At 42.9% G+C, this 20,327-nt stretch overlaps 1 protein-coding gene across 3 annotated transcripts in view; it reads left to right on the top strand.

Moving 5' to 3' along the window:
* Nucleotides 1-20,327, top strand: part of LOC146785337 (kyphoscoliosis peptidase-like) — a 372,020-nt gene that overhangs the window by 197,322 nt on the left and 154,371 nt on the right. For all 3 annotated transcript variants that reach the window (XM_085634318.1, XM_085634315.1, XM_085634317.1), the window contains exons 4-6: nucleotides 5,834-5,896; nucleotides 11,210-11,269; nucleotides 12,083-12,142. In XM_085634318.1, the coding sequence (XP_085490444.1) occupies nucleotides 5,834-5,896; nucleotides 11,210-11,269; nucleotides 12,083-12,142 (183 nt within the window). The remainder of the gene's footprint in view (nucleotides 1-5,833; nucleotides 5,897-11,209; nucleotides 11,270-12,082; nucleotides 12,143-20,327) is intronic.

The following is a 20,327-nucleotide window of genomic DNA, read 5'->3' as shown; positions in this document are numbered from 1 at the left end:
AATGCTTTTTTCCGTTAGATTGGCTCTATTATTCACATACCCTTCCAATTTAGTTTCCAATCAAATCGCACTTCTGGATACGTACATTTATCCACCACTTCTATGGAGAAACTCGTGGGTTTCTTGAATCCAGGCCCTGAAATTAATAGACATTTTTGGATTCGTCAACATGTACATCCAGGCTAACAATAAAACGAGTGTGCACCTCTGAGGCTCTGCAGTGCCAATTGGGTTCTAGCTAAAAGCACTGCATCGTCTGCATAGAGGAGTATTGGGGGAGGGGCAGTCTCGACATAAGGGGTGTCCTTCACGCTCTCTACCAAAACCGATTCCAGTTTATTTGTATAGAGGGCAAATAAGAATGGAGCAAGGACACAACCTTGTCTCACTCCTTTTTCAATTTTAATGGCCCTTGTTTCCCATATCAAATACTTGCTGTTGCTTCCAGATACGGTTGCCTTATTAAAGTAATCCTTGATGTATCAACCCCCATGCTCCCCATAATGGCCCATAGCTTGCTATGAACCACACAGCCAAACATGCAGAAAGGTCCAATTGACCATACAAAGTGGACCTTTTTTTACCAAAGTGTATGTGGCAGCCACCAATATTAAGTTCAGTAATTAATCAATTATGCCTTTGCCTTTCCTGAAGCCGTATTGGTCCTCAGAAAGGATCTGCTTTTCCTCTGCACATTCTTCTAGCCTATTCAGTAAAAGACAACCCATTAGTTTGGCTGTGAAATTAATTAAGGAGATGGGCCTATAATTTTTGGGATTAGATCTATCCCCCTTTTTAAAAACGTGAATAATTTCTGTCACTTCAATGGTCAAGGAGGAGTAATTTACCAAGCTAATGGTGTCTGCGCAGTTTGCTAACCCTTAATTGTTTTGAAAAAGGTTTTGAAAAAAGCTAACCCAGCCCTCCTCCTCGATATGAACATCCAACAACGGTTCCCCTATATCTTTTAAAAATGGGGCATTTACCACCTTCCAAAACCCAGTGCTATCATTAGTCTCAGAGGTTAGCCTTAGATTTTCCCATGCTTCCTCTCTTAAGTGTTTCAGGCTATCATCTCTCGCTTCTTTATACCTAGAGTGAAGAGTTCGTACAAGCTGAGTACTTGGGGACTTATTCAGGGCTTTGCATAGGTTTGCTAGTGCCTTGAAACAATTGCTGTCAAACCACCTCGTCGATGGACGCTCTTTGGTGGAAGACAATCGAGTTAGTTGATGTCTAATAGATTTCAATACTTTCTTGAAAGCCCCCACCTCCTGTTTTGAGGAGGCTATGTCATCTAGACATATCATGAGCTCAGATTTATGACAGAACAGAGGTTACTAGATTGGCCTCACCCACTAAATCCCACTTTAAAATATAATACATTTTACTGGATAGAACTAGCTTTGGGGCTCTTTCAGATTAACATAACCTCCCCAAACTAATTCACATGTTTCTGGGGCATGATCATTAAAGTCTATGGCCAGTACCTGAACGCTCTTTATGCTGTCTCTCTGTCTGGTACTATCAAAAACAAGCTGGCTAAAGTGTGTGCCTCCACTTATCTGAAATGGCCCGATGCTCTTCTTGTTCTTATGAGCATTATGAGTACTTCTGATTAAACCAAGCATTGGCAAAGCCAATCGATCACACCTATGCAAGAGCTATTGGCTTTGCCAATGTGTTCTAGCCATGTTATACATAAGTGTTGCTGTTTCCAGCATGGCTAAAAGTGTGTGGCGTAGAGGAGAGTGGCATGGAATTGGGTGTCCTAGAGTGGAGTGGAGTGGAGTGCCATGGATTAGAGTTGAGTGGTGTAGAGTTGAGAGACTTAGAGTGGAGGAGCAAGGAATTGAGTTGGGGGCATAGAGTGTGGTGGCATAAGGTGGCGTAGAGCGTTATAGCATGAAGGGGAATAGAGTGGCATAGCATGGAGTTGAGGAAAGGGTTGTGGTGTGGAGTAAAGTGTCGTAGAGCGGAGTAGAGTGTGGTAGAGTGGAGTGGCAAAGAGAGGATTATAGTGTTGGAAAGTGGCGAGGCATAGAGTGGTGTGCGTAGAGTGTTGTGGAGGGTCATAGAGTTGAGTGTCTTACAGTGTGGCGTGGAGTGGCATAGAATGGAATGGAGTGGAGTGGTGTATAGTAGAGTAGTATTGTGGAGTGGCAAAGAGTGTTGTAGAGCAGAGTAGAGGGCATAGAGTGTTGTGTCATAGAGTGGAGGGCTATAGAGTGTTGTAGAGTGGAGTGGCGTGGAGTGGTGTAGAGTGTGATGGAGTGGAGTGATGTAGAATGGAGGGGCATAGAGTGGTGTAGCATAGACTGGAGTAAAGTGTCATAGAGTGGAGTAAAGTGTAGTAGAGTGTAGTGCCGTTCACTAGATTAGAGTGCCACTTAGTGGAGCAAAGTAGAGTGGAGTAGTGTAGAATGGAGTAAAGTGTCTTAGAGTAGAATGGCATAGCATGGAGTGGCACTGAATGTTGTAGACTGGAGAGGCATAGCGTGGCATAGATTGTCGTAGAGTGCAGTGTCAGAGTGAAGTGGCAAAGAGTGTTGTGGAGGGTCATAGAGTGGAGTATCATAGAGTAGAGTGACGTAGAGTGACCTAGAGTGGGGTGGCATTGAGTGGCATGGAGTAGAGTGTCATAGATTGGAGTATCATGGAGTGTTGTGGAGTAGAGTGGCATAGTGGAGTAGAGTGGAGTGTTGCAGTGTATCACAGAGTGTCATGGAATGGCTTAGTGTTGTGTCGTAGAGGGGAGTGTCATAGAGTGGAGTGGATAAAGTGGCATGGAGTGGAATAAAGTGGCATGGAGTGGAATAAAGTGGCATGAAGCGGAATAGAGGGACATAGAGCGGTGTAGAGTGGGATAGAGTGGAGTGAGATGTCATAGAGTAGATTAACAGAGTGGAGTGACCTAGAGTGGAGTGGCATAGTGTGTCGTGGAGTAGAGTGAACTAGCGTAGAGTGGAGGAGAGTCTTGTAGAGCTGAGTTAAGTAAAGTGGAGTGTGCATGGTGTGGTAGTGCACTGTAATTATTACAGACATTTCTTTTTCAATTGAAATTAACATTACATTTGCATAGACATACAGTTTTAATGATAAAAGTATACAGCTATCAGACAATGTGTGGAAATGACATCACAAAATGTATTGATTTGTTCTGATCATATTCAAATATGTATTTCCTCCACACATACGAATTATTAAAAAAATGTGCTTCATTTGCACTTTCCTAATTCTCATATATTCGGAAATATTTGCACAGTTCATTTACAGACATTTAAATGTTGTTATGCTAGAAATTCATACCTTTCCTACAGCCTTTCCTCTCAAATGGGTACTCATCAAGATTGTCACATAAATTCTCTCACTTTGAAGTTGGAGAAAGAAAAGTAAATGCCAAGCTCCCTCAGAAGACAGAGGGTGACATTTGACTTCTGTCTTTGAATGCACAACAAATGTGGCAAGATGAGGACAATATGTAAAGGCCTGTTTACAGAGAGCAAACACATGTGTAAGAATACAGGGGGTGATGGTGAACAGGAGATGCTCCCTGTGAAGGACAAAGACATGCTAGAGAATCCTAAAACAAATAAAGCCAGCAAATAGAAAGCAAGCAAATGTGAGTTACAAATCACAAAGCCAATGGTAAGCAATGGGGCAGAATATATTCACAGGGAGGCTTTCAGAATGTTCCCAAGATGTCTTTGCAAACCAGACAGCTATGCTGTCTCATAGGCTTCGACCTAAAGAAATGGATCTTTCACACCATGAATATTTAATGGAAAGAACTGGATTGCCTACATCCCTTTAGCAACACTATGCTGTTAATAACTGATGACATTGTATTACATTACTGCAAATGTCTGGCTGATATGGTGATATCTTTCTCTAATCTGGTGAATTTTGCAGCAGCATCGACAAAATAAACTCAGTGCCATCCACTGCAACCAGGAGACTGGGCCCTGGTGATGAAGCATGTCCGCAATACCTACCATGAGACTAGGTGGAAAGGGCTGTATCAAGTTGTGATTGTGACTAGCACTTCTGTGAAGCGTACCGGAACCCCACAATGGATCCATGTAGCTCACACAAGAAGAGTGAAGATGGTGGATGAATAGGTGATGACAACAACCACAGATTCACAGAGTCAAGCTCAAATTTGCTGAGTGGATTCTGAGGGAGCGAAATTGGAGAGGCAGTGGAGTGAATCCTGAAACTGGTGAAGTGAGTGAAGTTGCTGATGAAAGTGAAGATCCTGATGAAGGCACCAGTAGCCAGTCTCAATTTGAGGGTCTGAGGGATGAACTGTTGCAAAGTCACAAGTCGCAGCAAGAAATAGTCTCTGATCCAGCTCATAAAAAGCTAATCTCAGGAACCCCCAGGGGAAGAAAGCAGTTAACAAGGAGTCCACTTGCTGATGCTGGCCGAAGTAAATGTTTGTGAGAGGAGAAGACTCAGCGATAGTCTAAAGATTCGAGAGCCACATCTCTTAAGGCAGTGAAGAGAAATTGCAAAAAGACACTGGGAAAATGACAGAACAGTACCAGAAACAGGTGAAATAGATTCTGAGAACAGCAAAGTATACTGCCTTTTGCCAAAAGACCAACGAGATAGAGAATCCGAATCAGAAATTATGCATCACCATGAATGGGCAAAACTTAAATCTCTGTCTGAAGAAGAAAAGTCAGATGTGGAAGACTAAAACTCAACAAACTTGCTAATTCACCTTTAAAGAGGTTAAATTTTGTGGCCGCCGGGGAACCCTAAAATCTTACACCCAAAAAAACACCTAGACAACATGCCCAAATTAGGGTGTATCGGGGATGGTGATAAGTCTCAATGTCATGACACAATGCATCCCAAAATAAAGTGCTAATCAGCATATCAAAACTACATTCAATTAAGGAAAGACTCACTCACCAAGTGTGTTCTGGGGGAATTAAAAATTAAAAAATGATTTATTACAAATAAATCAAAGGTAGTACAATGCAGAATGGGTAACTTGAAGATAGATATAATCCTTGCCGAAAAAACGCTCAGCTATAGGGCAGTATAGAATAATATGTGAAATCAAAAATATTCTGCATTTCGAATGAGCAGCAAAATCGGTAAGAAATTAGACAGTATGCCTAGTAGCACCCATAAAAATCTGGCCCACCCACAAATTTGAGGGTTTATTTAGGAACTCTTCCCCTAGCACATAATGGCAACTGCAGATTCATCATAGCGTAAGCAAACCCAACAAATCAGAGGACAGAACTGAAGAGTGTCATACATCATGCAGTGGTAAAGTTGTGAGCACTAAAACATTAATGACTTTTGTTCAGCCCACTTCTTGATAATGTTACCAGGAGATGTCAGAACAAAGTAGTTAGAAAACAACAGTGAACTATTGTGAATGAATGCAATACAGCGAGGAGACAAAATAAACCTTGAAGGTTGAAACATTACTAAGACTTTACTAGAAAGTATCCTTTTGAGAACAACATTATTTGGAAATAAACAAATTTGACTTGCATGATTATATGCAGCATAAATAATAAACATTGAAGGTGCAGTGTGAGACATATATTTTGAACAAGATGGCACTGAGGCTTAGTTGGCATGAGACAAGAAAGTGCACTTTAACAGGTAATATCAAAACAGTTTCAAAGACAATATCAGGCAAATCGAGTCTAGATTCATTCTTTCCTTGTTAATGATGCATAAAGAATATTAATACACAGAAACCTCTACAATAGCAAGACTGTTTTAGAACTAATTGGTGTTCTCCCATAGATTGCAATCTGGTGTCATATTCAGTGACATGCCATCGGCTTTTCTCTTGCAGGGAACATGGAGAGTGGAACAATGGATCCAAGAAAAGACAATTCAGAATTACAAGTCGGCAGAGGTATGATAATGATTTAGAAATAACTTTGGGAAATGTGGCAATGCATTATGTTGTACTTACTCAGTATTCTTAAAGGCACATATACAACTGCTTGGCAAACAATATACGACATTATCCCTTATACTGTAAACATACTCAGTTTGCAAATCACGATGCTGGGTTCTGTTTCCATTTAAAGCATTCGTTTCTTTTGTTTTACAAGTAATATGGTGTAACTCAACTACATTAAAATATTAGTTTGACCTGCCATTGTTTGTTACTTCAGTCTGAAATATAAACATTTGCTTTCTCAGGGACTGCAATACATAGGTCTAGAGTTTGGCAGACGGGCACTCCGCCAGAAATGGGACAGAGATTCCATTCTACTTACTACCAGTGTATTAGGTTATACTGCACTTGTAATCAGGTGGACTGGATACCTGTCACGTTTCTGACAGAGTACACGTATGTGGAAATATTTGGATTTGAATGCTTTAAACAAAGCGATTTTTTACTAGTAAGAAGGCTTCAACAAACATTGTTCAACAGCCTTTGCTCATAATGTTTAAGTCGGGAAGGTGGAGAGACTACTGCATGCATAGTTCAACTGGGACATCTGAATACGTCACACTGACCCAGTCACTTCTGCACGGTCTGTCTTCTTTAATTTAATAGAGGACAACTCAATATCTAATGTTGGAATTTGCCCCGCTCATGAGCACCCACCTCTATTTGTGATCCCACACAGACACATATCTCTGGGGAATGTAGGGACTGTGAATTATGTCTGACTATGGACAGACCACCATCTTTTGTCTAGATAGGCCTTCTCTTTCAAAAAGTAATATGCCGGTGCAAGTAAGTTTTTGTATAATCTTCCCAACCAGTAATATCAATTTTGCGTTATTACTACTGATCCTGAAAAGACCTAAAGATGGACACCAGGTACTCATCATATGTATCAGTACATCCTTGAGTGGCATCAGTGTGGTGGACTTAAAAGTTCCTATCTCCGGCCTAACCGCTGTGAGTGGGTGTGCGGCTTCAAAGCCACGGGCCATGCAAATCCAAGGACAATCCCCAGATCCAAATCCAAATTCCTATTTGAAATATGGTGTCCAAATATGTGGCCGTAAGCCAATGCTGTGACAATTTACCTCTGCTATACAATGTTTATAGGTTGGAAGAAAATACCACTATATTTTTGTGACACCCACATAGTAATTTTTGCTGGCCTTAGCCTAGCTGCTTTCATGGTGGCTGTGATCATTTACTGTCTATCTGCAAATTTGAGTATATGTATTATTTAAAAATTTCAGATTGGTCCCATTGTTGTTCCGAGATTTTGTCCACTAGCCTCAACCACAAATCAAGATCTTACATTTCGAAAGACTTCATAAGCAGTTATTTCTGTCTGGCTCCTAGATCCTAATTGTGGAGTAGTCCAACCAAGCAAAAACATTTGTCTTTGATATCTTTAGAGGAAATATCCTAATATGATAGAGGTTATCAGGATGGGCAGAACGGCACAGGGACATCAGGTTGCTTGAGAGGCTTTACTGCTTTGGCAACAGTCACTGGTGGAACCAGGAGAAGGGGGATATTCCATGCAGTGATGTCACACACTGCGCACTAATCGCATGCACTCAGGATGACACATGAACGTTTGCGGTGCTGTATATTATTTAAGGGAAAATAATAGTGATCTCTTCTCACAATGTAAGTGTGTCCCGGCAAGCACACAAATCTATTTGCATATTCACTTCTTGACATTTTTAGAGAGTAACATTCACACTGTATATATTTGAATGTTTTGAAATTCCCAGTACCATTGTTTCTGCCCAGTGGTGGACTCTGCTAAAACAGCTAAATGCATTCCTGAGATCTCCATATATAGAGTGCGGGGGGCATGCGAGAAACTTGTTTGTTACTGCTTGGTTTTGTCACTACAATTCGAGCCATGGGCAGGGAGGGGCAGGTGGCATGCATACTTTGATAAAACTCAGGTGCTCCCTCAGAAGCAAATTGTTTTTCTACTCATCTATTTAGCTGACCTAATATTATTGTTGCAAATATTGTGCTAAAAGAGAAAGCACGGTCATATTTTTAGTAATACAAATTTACATGGAAGTAGTCAGAAAATTGAAAGGCCCCCAGTTTTAGCCGAACTTCAAATATGTTTGATGTGCACTGAACCTCCAACAGTGTGTTCTGGTTCATTAGTGTTGCTTTCTTCTGACTGTGCGGATATATCCCTTGAAATCCCACATTTACTTCATCCAATCTTCTTAGTATCTTATGTGGCATTCCTGCTACTTCTGCATCAGAAGCTTCAATAATCCACAAAAGAACCCACACTGCACTGAAGTTCTTCCTCAATCATTCATCTGGAGTGATCAAGGGGGTACCAATAATGATGTGTTTTCACCCTCATTCTGTTCTGAGTTATTTCTTGGAAACGGCCATAGCTACTTAGACAGGGGAGAATAACCCCTTGCAATTTTGGACCAACCATTCAATTTTCCTGGAATTAGGAATCATGTTATTCATCCTATCCTGCTGCGCCCTGGACCCTTAAACAGGGATTTCTCTGCTGTCACGCTGATTTATTTAAGACACCTTTAACTTATTGACACTTGGTGCTTCAATGATTGCCAATTCATACGAGTCAGCAAAGCACTTTTATTTGTAAATGGAAGCCATTCAGATGGTTGTTTTCTTGGCATACATGAGTGAGACGGAGAGCCTTCCCTGCCAGTTGCGGAATGGCTTCCGGTGCCTCCCCTTCCAGATCTGTCATAGTCTGATGACGCATGGAATCTCTCTACTTTGTGCACCTTAGCTGCAAATGTCAAAGCCACCATCCTGTCCTTTTTAGTACTGGATTTGCCATTCTGAATTGCTCATTATATGAAGGAAGTAACCACCTCTTCAGAGAGAAAATATGAACTCTCTGCCTTCCATACCAGTCCTTGTATGTTTTGATATCTACATATTTCTAGCGTTCTGAGCTGCAAGGTAATTGTGGACCAAAGGGGGGTCATCTCTATGTTTGCTTATGTGCTGTTATGCAAGATTCCATCAGAAAGTGAGAAAACGCATCAACAATCTTTTTTATGCAAATCTTGAACAAATGTTGCAGAAAAGACAACAATGCCCCTTACAAATCTCTTGTAAACCCATTCAAACTCTGCAGACAATGCCTTGCTCAAACCCTTTGACAGGTGAATGAAATATTCACCATTTCAATACCACATTGTCCTTACCCCATCGCCTTGGACATGGTCTATACTACCATTTTGACCAAGTTGCATCATGCCCCTCTGGTCAAGAAGGGAGTTGATGTGTGTGTCTGTGGGTGGGGGGGGGGGCTCAGCATCTGCTACAGCCTATTTATCTTGACACCCAGGGACACAGATTTAGAATGATAGCTGTCTTATGGGCCATTCACACAAGTTTTGCATATGCTATATTGATCCTGGTCCCAGTCTACATTGGATTTCATTGAAATGCTGTTAAAGACCCCTTTCTGTGGGTATCCAAGCTAACAGACTAGGTCACACCTTGATTCCTAGCAGCTGTGCTGGTGAATAGTGGCCATTGTTTCATTGTATGTTTGTACTTGTGCTCTCTAAATAACTCTTCACTATCCTTTCTTCCTGGAAACTATAGGTAATACTATACACACTTTGACCTCCTGGTCTAAAATGTTCTTTGCTCCTGCTTCCCATAAAGTTTCTTCTAAGTGTTAACCCAGATATAACTAAACTGTGAAGTGCATGTGTCCACCAACCCAACAACTATGTAGACATAAAGAAATTGCTTAATCTGTAGACATTTTCTATCATTTCCTGCAACAGAAGTTCAGCAATATCTCCCTGTACTTCACTGTATTTCAATCATGGTGGCTTTCTTGTGGCACATTAAAGCGCCACACGGTGCCCTTTCCCAAAAGACCTGGTTCTAAGATGCCCCTACTTCGTTCCCCCTTTCCTTTTTTACTGTCAATGACCATCATTGTCTGTGTGCTACCTGTACCCCTATAACAGCTTGATAACTTTTTTTTGCTTCTTTTTGCTTGCTGATCTACCCTATGACTCTTCAGCTGTATTTGAAATGTCACACACTGCGTTAATTCTCCAACCTCTCTCTGTCCTTTCATTTGTGAGCCATCCTCGTACTGTCAACACTTTAGCTCCTCCTGCTGTTGAGTCAAAACTTTAAGTCCTACCACACTTTTTTTTATCTCCCGTCTTCTTACATGCTTTAAGCTTTCCCAGTGCACCACATGGCATGGTGCCTTCTATTCTGCTTCCCTTTCATACCTTCTCCCATTACCATTGGTAATTTGCCACCAACTCTCCCTTCTATCCTTGCTTTCTTCTGTCTTTTCTCCCTCTCCTCTGTGATAGCCTGCAGTTCCTTTCCAAAGTGTTACTCTTCTCTAGCTTTTTCCATTTCATCAAGCATCCTTTTTCATCTGTTTCCATTATTTCCCCCAAAACCACTTCCCAGCTTTGCATCTTGCCGTACGCTAGCCTCTGCTAACTTCACTACTTTCACAATCCATCGTACCAGTGCCTTTTTTTCCACTTGGCTTTACCTCCCTTCACCCTTGTGCAGCAACTTCTGCACATTTAGAGTCACTCATGATCTCAACCCTGATGTAATCTACTGTATTTAAGTTAATTGTTTCCTTCTCACCAACCACCTCTCTCTCCGGTCTTGATCTTTTCTTCTCTATTTGCAGATCCTTCTCAAACAACGGCCTAGTGATTGGATCTTTACTTCATAATGTTGGTAATCTTTGTCCTCAGGACTTGACTTATGCAACCAGTGACTCTCTTCCCACTCTGTCCCCCTATTCCACATAGTTTGCACAGCAAAGCCTCCCCGATCAGTAGACCTACTTACTATGCTAGTTTTTCTATTGATGACTGATGACCCTACTCAAGGTGAACTTCTCCATGGTGCTTGTCACTCAAGACAATTCACTGAATCAATCTCCCATGTCTCTGTTAAGACCGGCTCTCAGCAATACCTGCTCATTAGTTAGTGAGTGGATGCCTAAATGCATCATGACAATACCACACATGTCATCCCCCCAGCGTTGATGCAGTGCACTGGAATACTTCCACATAGCATCCACCTTTCCCTGTGATTGCTGGGGAGATAGTCTGTCTTATTCTTCTATAGCAGGCATTTCTCCTCTATGACCCATCAATGTCTAGAAGTCTGTTTGTTTCTTTTAAGAAGGGTAATATTGCAATTAAAAATCCTTGATTATTCATGACCGTTCAGTAAATGCATAATTGATATCTGTTGTTATTGTAGGGTCGGAGCACAAAAGAAGAAAAGTCCAGAATGACTCACTGGTGTTACACCGGAATAAAGGTAAATGGTGACAATTAAAAAACAAGAAGTTATTCTCCATGATTTGGAACTCTGGTGCTAACCGAATTCATCAACACCTTCAACGCTGCTAAATTATATATATTTTTAAACCTTTGAAACAGTTGTCCTTCCTTTGAAAATTTCTGTCAATTGATTGCTTTGTAATTTGGAATGATTAGCAATCATTGTGAGATTTTCAACATGCCTTAAAGGAGAAAAACAGATTCAGTATGCATAGCGTTAGAAACAGGTTGGGGCTTCACCAAACCAACCACTTGAAATGAAACCGTATGTCCTCCTCCTAACACAATTGCTACAGCTGTCCTGAAACAAAAGATATTGCATTTCAGGCTGTGGCCCAATCAGGTTGTTCAATCACTTGCTGACCCTCCATCTCTGCTCAGAGAAAAATATACCCCTTGATTTTTAACACTCCTGCCTATTGTCGACTGACTTGTAGAGCAATGAGGCGGTGCCCGAAGGGCTTGTTCGACAGGCCAACACACAGTCAAAAATCCAGCCCATGCCCACACCTGTTTTATGATCTGCTGGGTCGGTTTTAACTGTTGATAACTCTATTAAAACAAATATTGGCTGCAGCCAGCTGAATGGCAGGCACTTTTATTTTGTTGCCCAGCCCTATTCTCTGTCCCAATCAGACCCTGCACCACAATGGGCCTGTAGTCTGTGCCCTACTCCACCGCCTCCGTTTTAAGTTATTAAATGTGCCTCTGCCCACATAAAACTAATACTAGCAGAGTCTGAAGTGTCTTCAAGGAACACACTTTTCTAACCATTGTCTTTCTTTCAAAGTTAATGCGAGGATTTACCATGAGGATGAGACGGCGAGTGACACATCACAAGATGTACAAGGTAAAATGCAACACAGTCCCAAAATATTCTTGTGAGGAATGCATTTTTATGTGCTTTTTTAGTGTGATTTTTGAGAACTCTATCTTTTTCACAGAACAACTGCTTAAATAAACAAATAAAAATGTTTAGAAAAAATGAGCTGCTTAATAAAGCAAATCAGGCCTGCAATTAGTCCATTACCTGGTGCTGGAGCTGGATGTTGAACTGTATGTGCATCCACCAATCACAACCCGCCTCTGTCTACTACAGTGCTGTCTTGGGGTCAGACACAGGGACTGAAGGCAACGTGAAGGTCAGTTTGTGATTAATGCATCTACTTGATTCCAACATAACCAGCTCACTGACCAGTGACAACACAACGTTTACTTACTGTTCCTTTTACAATTAAGCTACCTCGCCATATTGCCACAGTACCACTTCTCAGCAACCCTAAGGCAGCACCGCAGTGCATTAACTCTTCTTAACAGTGCTCTTTTGGTGGTGGTATATTGGAAGTCAAAATGAATCTCGTTATAAGCACGCAATCCTTTGTAAGAAATCCCATCTGTGCCTGGTGGACCTCCACATGATTTTTAGGTCTCGCTTGACCCAGCGCATGCGCTGGTTTGGCGAGACTTTTTGAGAGGGCTCCAAAAAGTGCTACCATGGCCAGCCTAGAGCTACAGTGCATGTGAGCGGGTGCGCGGGCGCACGCGACTCGCTTGATCGCGATTACTTCACTTTCGCGGCAGCACGGCCGCTTTGATGTTTGATCGTGATCACTTTAGCGGGCGCTTGGCATAGCCAATAGGTCTCGCTTTTGGGACCTTATAAGTATGTAGTTATGCAACTGTTGCATCGCTAAACACTTATAAGGTCCCAAAGGCGATACCTATTGGCTATGCCAATGCTTGTTCTCTTTGAATTTCTTGAGTTTTTAGCCACTGCTTGATCTGAAGCCTGGTGATTAGGTTTCAGGTATACCGGATTTAAATGTCATTTCCCTTCTCTTCCATTGCAGCTCTTTTTAACAGGGTCCTGGCTTGATATATAACACTTTCGCCTTGGATTAACCCAGCAATTAATAATCTTTACTAAATAGACTATTCACCTGCAAGATCAGCGCCTTTCAATCGCCTGTGCTGGGGTTACTGAAGGTGTCTTGAAATTGTGTAACATACTTTTACCTGATGGTCGTACATGGTTTTGGGAAATTCGATTACCTTTACATTTTCCACGCTAATAAAAATAAAATATGCAATTGCCCGTTATTGGCCTTGCCTATATTTTTAGATTCATGCTGTTCATCCTTAACTTCGAATTGCCTTGGAGCCTGGTTACTGAAAAGTAGTATATGGAAGAAAATACTGCTGATGGAAGAGAACCAATCCGAGAAACCAAATTCTTTCAAAAGCTTTACAATTTTGTTTTTGGAAATGACCTTCTTTTACGTGGTATTTCCCCAGATTTTTTGCCTTGACTGTCTTTGTTGGCCCTAGAACTCTGTGTACCTTACCCCTGCTAACCAGGAGTAAAGTGTTTGCGCCCCCCCCCCTTTCAAAATGAAGAAATTGGTATGCACATGATTGTACAATTAATTTACCTTTAATTCCCCAGTTTATGGTACCAATTGTACTCAGAGCCTTGCAGATAAATGTCACAGTGGGAGGCATCACTCATAGTCCCACCCTCTGCAGTGAAACAGCAAACCTGATCTCTGGCCTCCCATAATAGCATTTTAAAACTGCCAATCCGACTTTTTAAATGAAATCCTTTTTGACAGGCCTAAACCTTCCTTTTGAATATTAATAAATCACCCCTAAGGTAATCATAGGGCAGGGTGCATTATATTTAAAAGTAGGACTCGTAAATGTTCAATGTTACTGTGAGAAAGTGGATTATTATTTTGGGTGGGTGGTAGTCCACCACAAGTAATAATGGTACTAGTCTTGTTAGGTCCAGTAATGTTTCAGCAATTCAATCAATTCTTACTTTATTCGATCATCATAAAAACGATCATAAAAGAACATCAAACTTACTTTAGTATACCTTCCATTGCACATAAATGCAACAAAGCTAGATAAAAAGAACCATTATTAAATAATTGCAGAATAAGATATTAATAAGTTAAGTAAGACAAAAATGTTATTTCTGTACAAACAACAATAATCATATCTACATAAAACTTTAACACATTTTTATATCAAAGGTCAAATTTTAAAAAGTGACCAACTCTCTGGCACACCTCCTGAGCACAATGACTGAAAATAAATTAGCAAATTGGGTTCAAATGCAAAAAGTATTTCCAAAACATTACAAAATGTAGCAGGGTGTGTGGTAAGTTCCATCACAGGGACAACAAATACAAGCTACATCATATTGTACCAAGTGCAAACAGAGTTTTCATCTGATGGAGCCCATTTAATAACCTTGTAAGTAACATCCTTTCCCAGGTGTGTGTTACCAATTCCAAGTAGGGCTCTATACCGATGATGGTTTGAATTGTAGCATAATCTTTAAAGGAAGGCTTTGCTGACACAGACAATTCCCTTTCCCTGGCCCTATCCACCAGGAATCTATTGAAGACCCAGTATGTGTACTCCTTCCTAAGGTCCACCAATTCAAAAAGATGGATGGGCTTCTTAATTTCAAGGAAGTGGTCAGCATATAATGGAGCCAGTGGATCATATAATCCATGGCACATGCCTAGCCGTTCTCGATTAAGTCCCTGTTTAAGGAGGCCTGATTTTTGCTGCAAATCGAGGACCAAAGCGGCAAAGGTTCCAATTTAACTTGATGCTCAACATAGTCCAAGTCAAGTTCTTCATGCGTCAAAAAGTGAGGGCTGCTTGCAGGGGTGCCCAAAATCCTTCTGAGAGTCATATTTTCCTCAACCTGGAGGCTTTTAGTGTCACAAAAACCCTGAACCCTTGCACCATATGTCAATATGGGACTACACTTTCTTTATTACTCTCCAATAGAGGCGAATAGGCTTTTCCCTATTTTAGATGTGAAACTAAAGGTGGAGCCAACTACCTGTAAATAGCGTGCTCTACTGTTTGACAGTATTGCTGTGATCATATGTTACACCTAGATAGGGAAAGTTGCTTACCCTTCCAAACTGCTTTCCTTTGATTGAGAGATCAGTTTTCATATTCTTTAGTCCCTCATGCTATGTATGTTTTTAGACATGTTGATCTTCAAGTTCAAGTTCTCCATAAAACCAACAAATGCGAGTAGGAATATTTTTTTAAATTCTTTTTATTGGCACATAAACCATCACACACAATGTGACATGTGGTACTAGCATTATGGAACAAAGTACATTGGCATATAATGGTAAGTTCCCAGTCAATTTCTGATGATTCCCCATCCTCTAGCCCATCCCCAGCAACTCTTTAAAGAGCAAAAATGTCAATTTGCTCCTGGTTCCAAGCAGTTCTAGAGGCACTTGCAACAGGAATACACAGTCCCCTCGATAGGTATTCCATTTGCCCCATACTCTGGTCCATTTGTGCATACAACCCGTACTTTCATAGACTGCCTTCTCCACGTGCATAAACCAGTCCATGTCCCTCTTCCATTCACTTGATTGCGGTGCTGTTTCAGCCCCCCAATGCCTGGCTATGTTCCATTTGGCCGTCATCAGTCCCAACGTTGATCAGAGGCTGTCCATCTGGAAGAAATCTGTTTTGCCCTAGATGTTCAGGAGACACCCCTTCGCTGAAGGCTCCATCCCACCGCCACAAACACTGTTAAGACAGTCAACCACTACTGTACTGGGCAGCTCCATAACATATGATAAAACGTACCTCCCTCCCCACACTTTTGAGGACAGTGTGCCACATCTGTTTTACACATTTTCATTAGTGTTGTGGTTGTGCAGTAGCATCTATGAAGGATCTTAAGCTGTATTAGATGAATCGTGGGTGTATGGCCACCTCATATGGGGAAGCCAATGCTTCATCATCCTCCAACCCACCCAAGTCCTTCTCATAGGCCTTCCCCAGTCATGTCATAGTGTCAGGGGAGTTAATTAACAATTTCTTGTATGAGATCACCTGTTTGGTGAAGTAATCATCCAGTACCCTATCCTCAAGGGGGGGGAAGGCTCAGGAGGGTCTTTTTCTGTCGGCACTACCCTACACATGGTGTGGCAGAATTGCCAATATCTATAGGCCTCTGTGGATGCCAGTTTGTAGGTTTTTTGCAGTTCTGCGTATGGGAGCATCTCCCCATTTCTCCACATTGCCCACGCTAGACAGGCCTATGGGCTCCCATTTGTCGAAGCCCCTCTGAAGGGCCAGGGTGCCAAGACCTTTGGAATCCCTCAAAGGGGTGGCCCACGTAATCTTTCCCAGCCAACCCATGGCTACCAGCGTCGTGTGCCACAAGGAGATGGTTACGGGCGTAGGACTGAAAAGGGATGTTCGGCCCGTACGACCATAGATGGCTGGCAAATAAGCCTCAGGGTTCATGTTTCTCCTATCCATCCTGCATGCCTTTTTGTCCTCCAGAAGGTGCCCCCAGTGGTTGATAACGACTAGTTGTGATGCCTAATAATAATTCTGAATGTCAGGTAAAGCTATTCCCCCATCGTACCACCACTTCATCAGCTTCTGGAGCACTTTTTGAGGTGTAACCCCGTCCCAAAGAAGTGTACGAGCCACACCATCTATAGCGCTGAAGTTAGACTGTGGTACTGGGTAGGGCGTATTTTGGAGTGCTCTCAGGAATCGAGGGAGGGCCATCTTTTTAAATAATGCCACATTTCCCAGTAAGGAGAGCAGCAATGTCTTTCAGTGTTGCACATCTCTCTTTAGGCGCGTATGCGGGGCATCAAGATTGTAGGTATAGAACACATCAGGATCTCCTGTGATAAAGGTGCCAGGTAGTGAAATCCCTCTGTGACCACCCTGGCCTCACAGCCATCTAGGAGAGCTTGGAACTTTCCATGAAGGACATGAATCACTGACTTATTCCATTTGATAGTGTAGTCAGAGTAGTTCCGATAGAGAGTTAAAACATGCATTATCCTGTCGAGTGTGGTGGATGGGTCAGCCACATAGAGCAGAATGTTATCAGCGAATAGGGAAATTCGGTTCTCCCAGTCTGCTGTCGAGCGCAGTCCCTAGTCATGGTGTCACACTCCAGGCCCAAGCCACCAGGGTCTCCAGGATCGAGGAGAAAATCAGGGGGAGAGTGGGCATCCCTGCCTCGTGCCCCTCTGGAGGGGACATTTTGCTGACTTGCCTCCATTTACTACCACCTGGGCAAGGGGGGTCGAAGTGTTAACTGTCGGATCCATGAAATGAGGACCGAATCCCAACCTTTCGAAGACTGTGTACCTAAAGGGCCATTCCAGTGTATCAAAGGCGATTTGTGCATCTAGTGACAACACAAGTGCGTCCTTGCAGATTTCTGATTTACGCCCAAAGACCCCGTGCAGCCGTCGCAGGTTAAGTGCTGTGTTCCTAACTGGTATAAAGCCTGACTGCTCTGGGTGAATTAACGACCGGATCAGCATAACCAACCATGTGGCCATGAGCTACGCCAGTATCTTTGCCTCTGCATTTAGTAAAGAGACAGGCCTGTAGGAGGTGCAATCATTGGGTGGTTTATTCTCCTTGTGAATAACCACTGCACTTGCTAATCTTTTGTCCTGGGGAAGCTTGCCAGCATCACGGCTCTCCAGAAACATGTGTAGGAGCTGCGAGGCAATGGTTGCTGCTGTCAGTTTAAAGAGTTTGATTGGAGGGCTATTGGGGCGCAATGCATTTCCTGGCGCTAAATCATGGATAACCTGAGTTACCTCACTCTCCATCAGGTCCTTTTCTAGAGCCTTTCAATCAGTCTGTGAGAGTTCCTGCATCTGAATATCTGCAAGAAACTCATGAGATTCCTCAATCGTGGCTGCCTGCGTCAGGAATAGAGGTGAGAGTAATAAGTTGCGAACGCGTTGGCTATGCTCTGTCTGTCTCTAATCCGCTCATCTGTGTCATCAGGATCTCCAGGACCCATTGAGACACCGCCTTCCTCCTGTACAGCCAAGCCAGTAATTTACCAGCCCTTTCTCCAACTTCGCACAGGCGATGTTGAGTACCGCAATAATGGTTTCTAGTGGCGTCTGCGCGACATCCCTCTACTTTTTCTGTTTGAGGGATAATGCATGTTGTAGGTTGCCCTGGTCACGTTCCAGATATCGAGATTCTAACTGCTGAATATCTCTCTCCAGGTGCTCCAGTTAGGCTTGCTTTTCTTTTTCATGTCCCTCAATCGTTGCTATACCTTCACCCCTAAGGACAGTTTTGTGGGCTTCCCACAACGTCTGAGCAGATTCTACTGAGGCCTCATTTTCTTGAAGGTAGTGTTCTTTGGCTTCTTGGATTCCCTTGTGAATTCAGGATATCTTCAGGTACCAGGGGTAAATTGTTGCCTTCCGTCCATCTTCACAGCTTGGAAGGCTGTAAGTAACGCACACCACCATGTGGTAAAAGATGCTCCTGGCGAGGTGGTGGGCCTTGCCGAAGTTAGAAAGGTCTTTGTCCAGGACAAGTGTGTAGTGCGCCAGAGTGCACCATGAGTCTGCCAGGCCAACTGCCTGCATAAAGTCAAATAGTGGGTAACTCGACACCCTCAGATAATGAGGGGGCCACTGCTCGCTTGCCTCACAGACGGTGTCATTGAAGTGCCCCTCTAACAACAACAACCAACCGTCAGGGAGCTGGAGGAAACCCCAGGTATGCAAAAGCTGTGTCTTGAAACCTGGGAGGGATATAGAGTGAAATAATGTTAAGAGTTGTACCTTCCCATTGTCTTGTCAAAGCACCTTTTCTCCCCTGCAGATCCGTCCAAGTGTTCTGCACGATAAAGGGAAATGATTTATGCACAAGGATCCCAACTCATCTGGACCCTCCCATGAACCCTGCTTGGGTGATTATTTTTTATCCCCACCCATCCAGAGTGCAACAGGTGTTCCCCTGAAGGTGTGTTTGAGAGAGCCAATGATGGGTGACCCTCACCGAGAGTTGAAACTGGAGGACAGAGTTCCACGTGGACCACAGCACCTTTCTACGGGATATCTGGAACAGCATGTGAGGGCCCGTAGAGGAATTTCCTCACAGAGTAGGCCAGAGAGGGGAAAGAGATGAGACTAACAATCCCAGATTGCAGCTATAACCATCAAAAGCTGTTATTATAAACTCCACTAACATACAAAAACCCTGCCACCCTGCATGGCAGACCTAGAACTGCCCACGTCCCCAACTGTGCAGAGCACCTGTCTCCCCAAAACACATTGTGAACAAAAGGAGGCTGTGGGTACCACCATAGGGCTACCTCTCCCCTCAGTGAAAAGAACAAATATCATTAATTTTACCACAGTTATTGTAACTATTGAAGGAGTGTCAGTTCCCCCTGTGTGGGGATCAGCTAGCAGTCAAACTCAAGGGCAGGTTCTCGATGATGCAGCAGTAAGTCTGTGGATCTTGCAGTTACAAAGGATAGGCATTGTGTCATCACTGTCATTCAACTTGCTGTAAGTTGCCTTTAGTAACTCCCTAGAGAGCGCTAGAGTTAAAGCTATTCAGTGTGATGTCTTCAACTGACTTCAGCGCCCTGTTCATGCGCGGTTTCACCACCTTCTGCCTGTCGCCACTCTCCCAGTCCTCCAACCATTCCCATACCCACTCCAGGTTTGTGAAGTTCCAGGTCTTTCCTTCCACCACTACTCGTAGTTTCGCTGGAAATATGAAGTATTTGATGTCACACTCTCTTGAGTGTTGTTTAACTTCAAGAAAGGAGCGGTGCAGTCTTTGCACCCAGAACGTAAAGTACGGGAAAAGCGGGATTGTTGTATTGTCATACTTGAGCGGTGGCGCAGCACTGGCAGCCTGGGGAATGACATCCAAGTCTCAATAGTTGAAAATGCAAGCTAGGATGGGGTTTGGTGGTGCACCCGGCTTTGGAGGGGTACCCGAAACTCTGTGTACCCATTCAACTGAAAAATATTTAAAGACCACGAGGTTGTAAATGTTTAAGCACGAGGTCCTCAACAAAGATCCACCACGGATCCTTCTGTGCATTCCAGTACTCCTATTATGTGGACATTGTTCCAACTAGATCGCCCCTCAAAGTATTCCAGCGTGGCTTTCAAGGGTCTGGGAACCTGCGCTTGACTCTTTAATTTGGAGCTTTAGAGTCTTAG

Source organism: Triturus cristatus, chromosome 11 (assembly GCF_964204655.1).
Source record: "Triturus cristatus chromosome 11, aTriCri1.1, whole genome shotgun sequence".
Classification (NCBI taxonomy): domain Eukaryota; kingdom Metazoa; phylum Chordata; class Amphibia; order Caudata; family Salamandridae; genus Triturus; species Triturus cristatus.
Note: the sequence above shows the minus strand (reverse complement) of the source record. Positions and strands in the feature narration are given on the sequence as shown.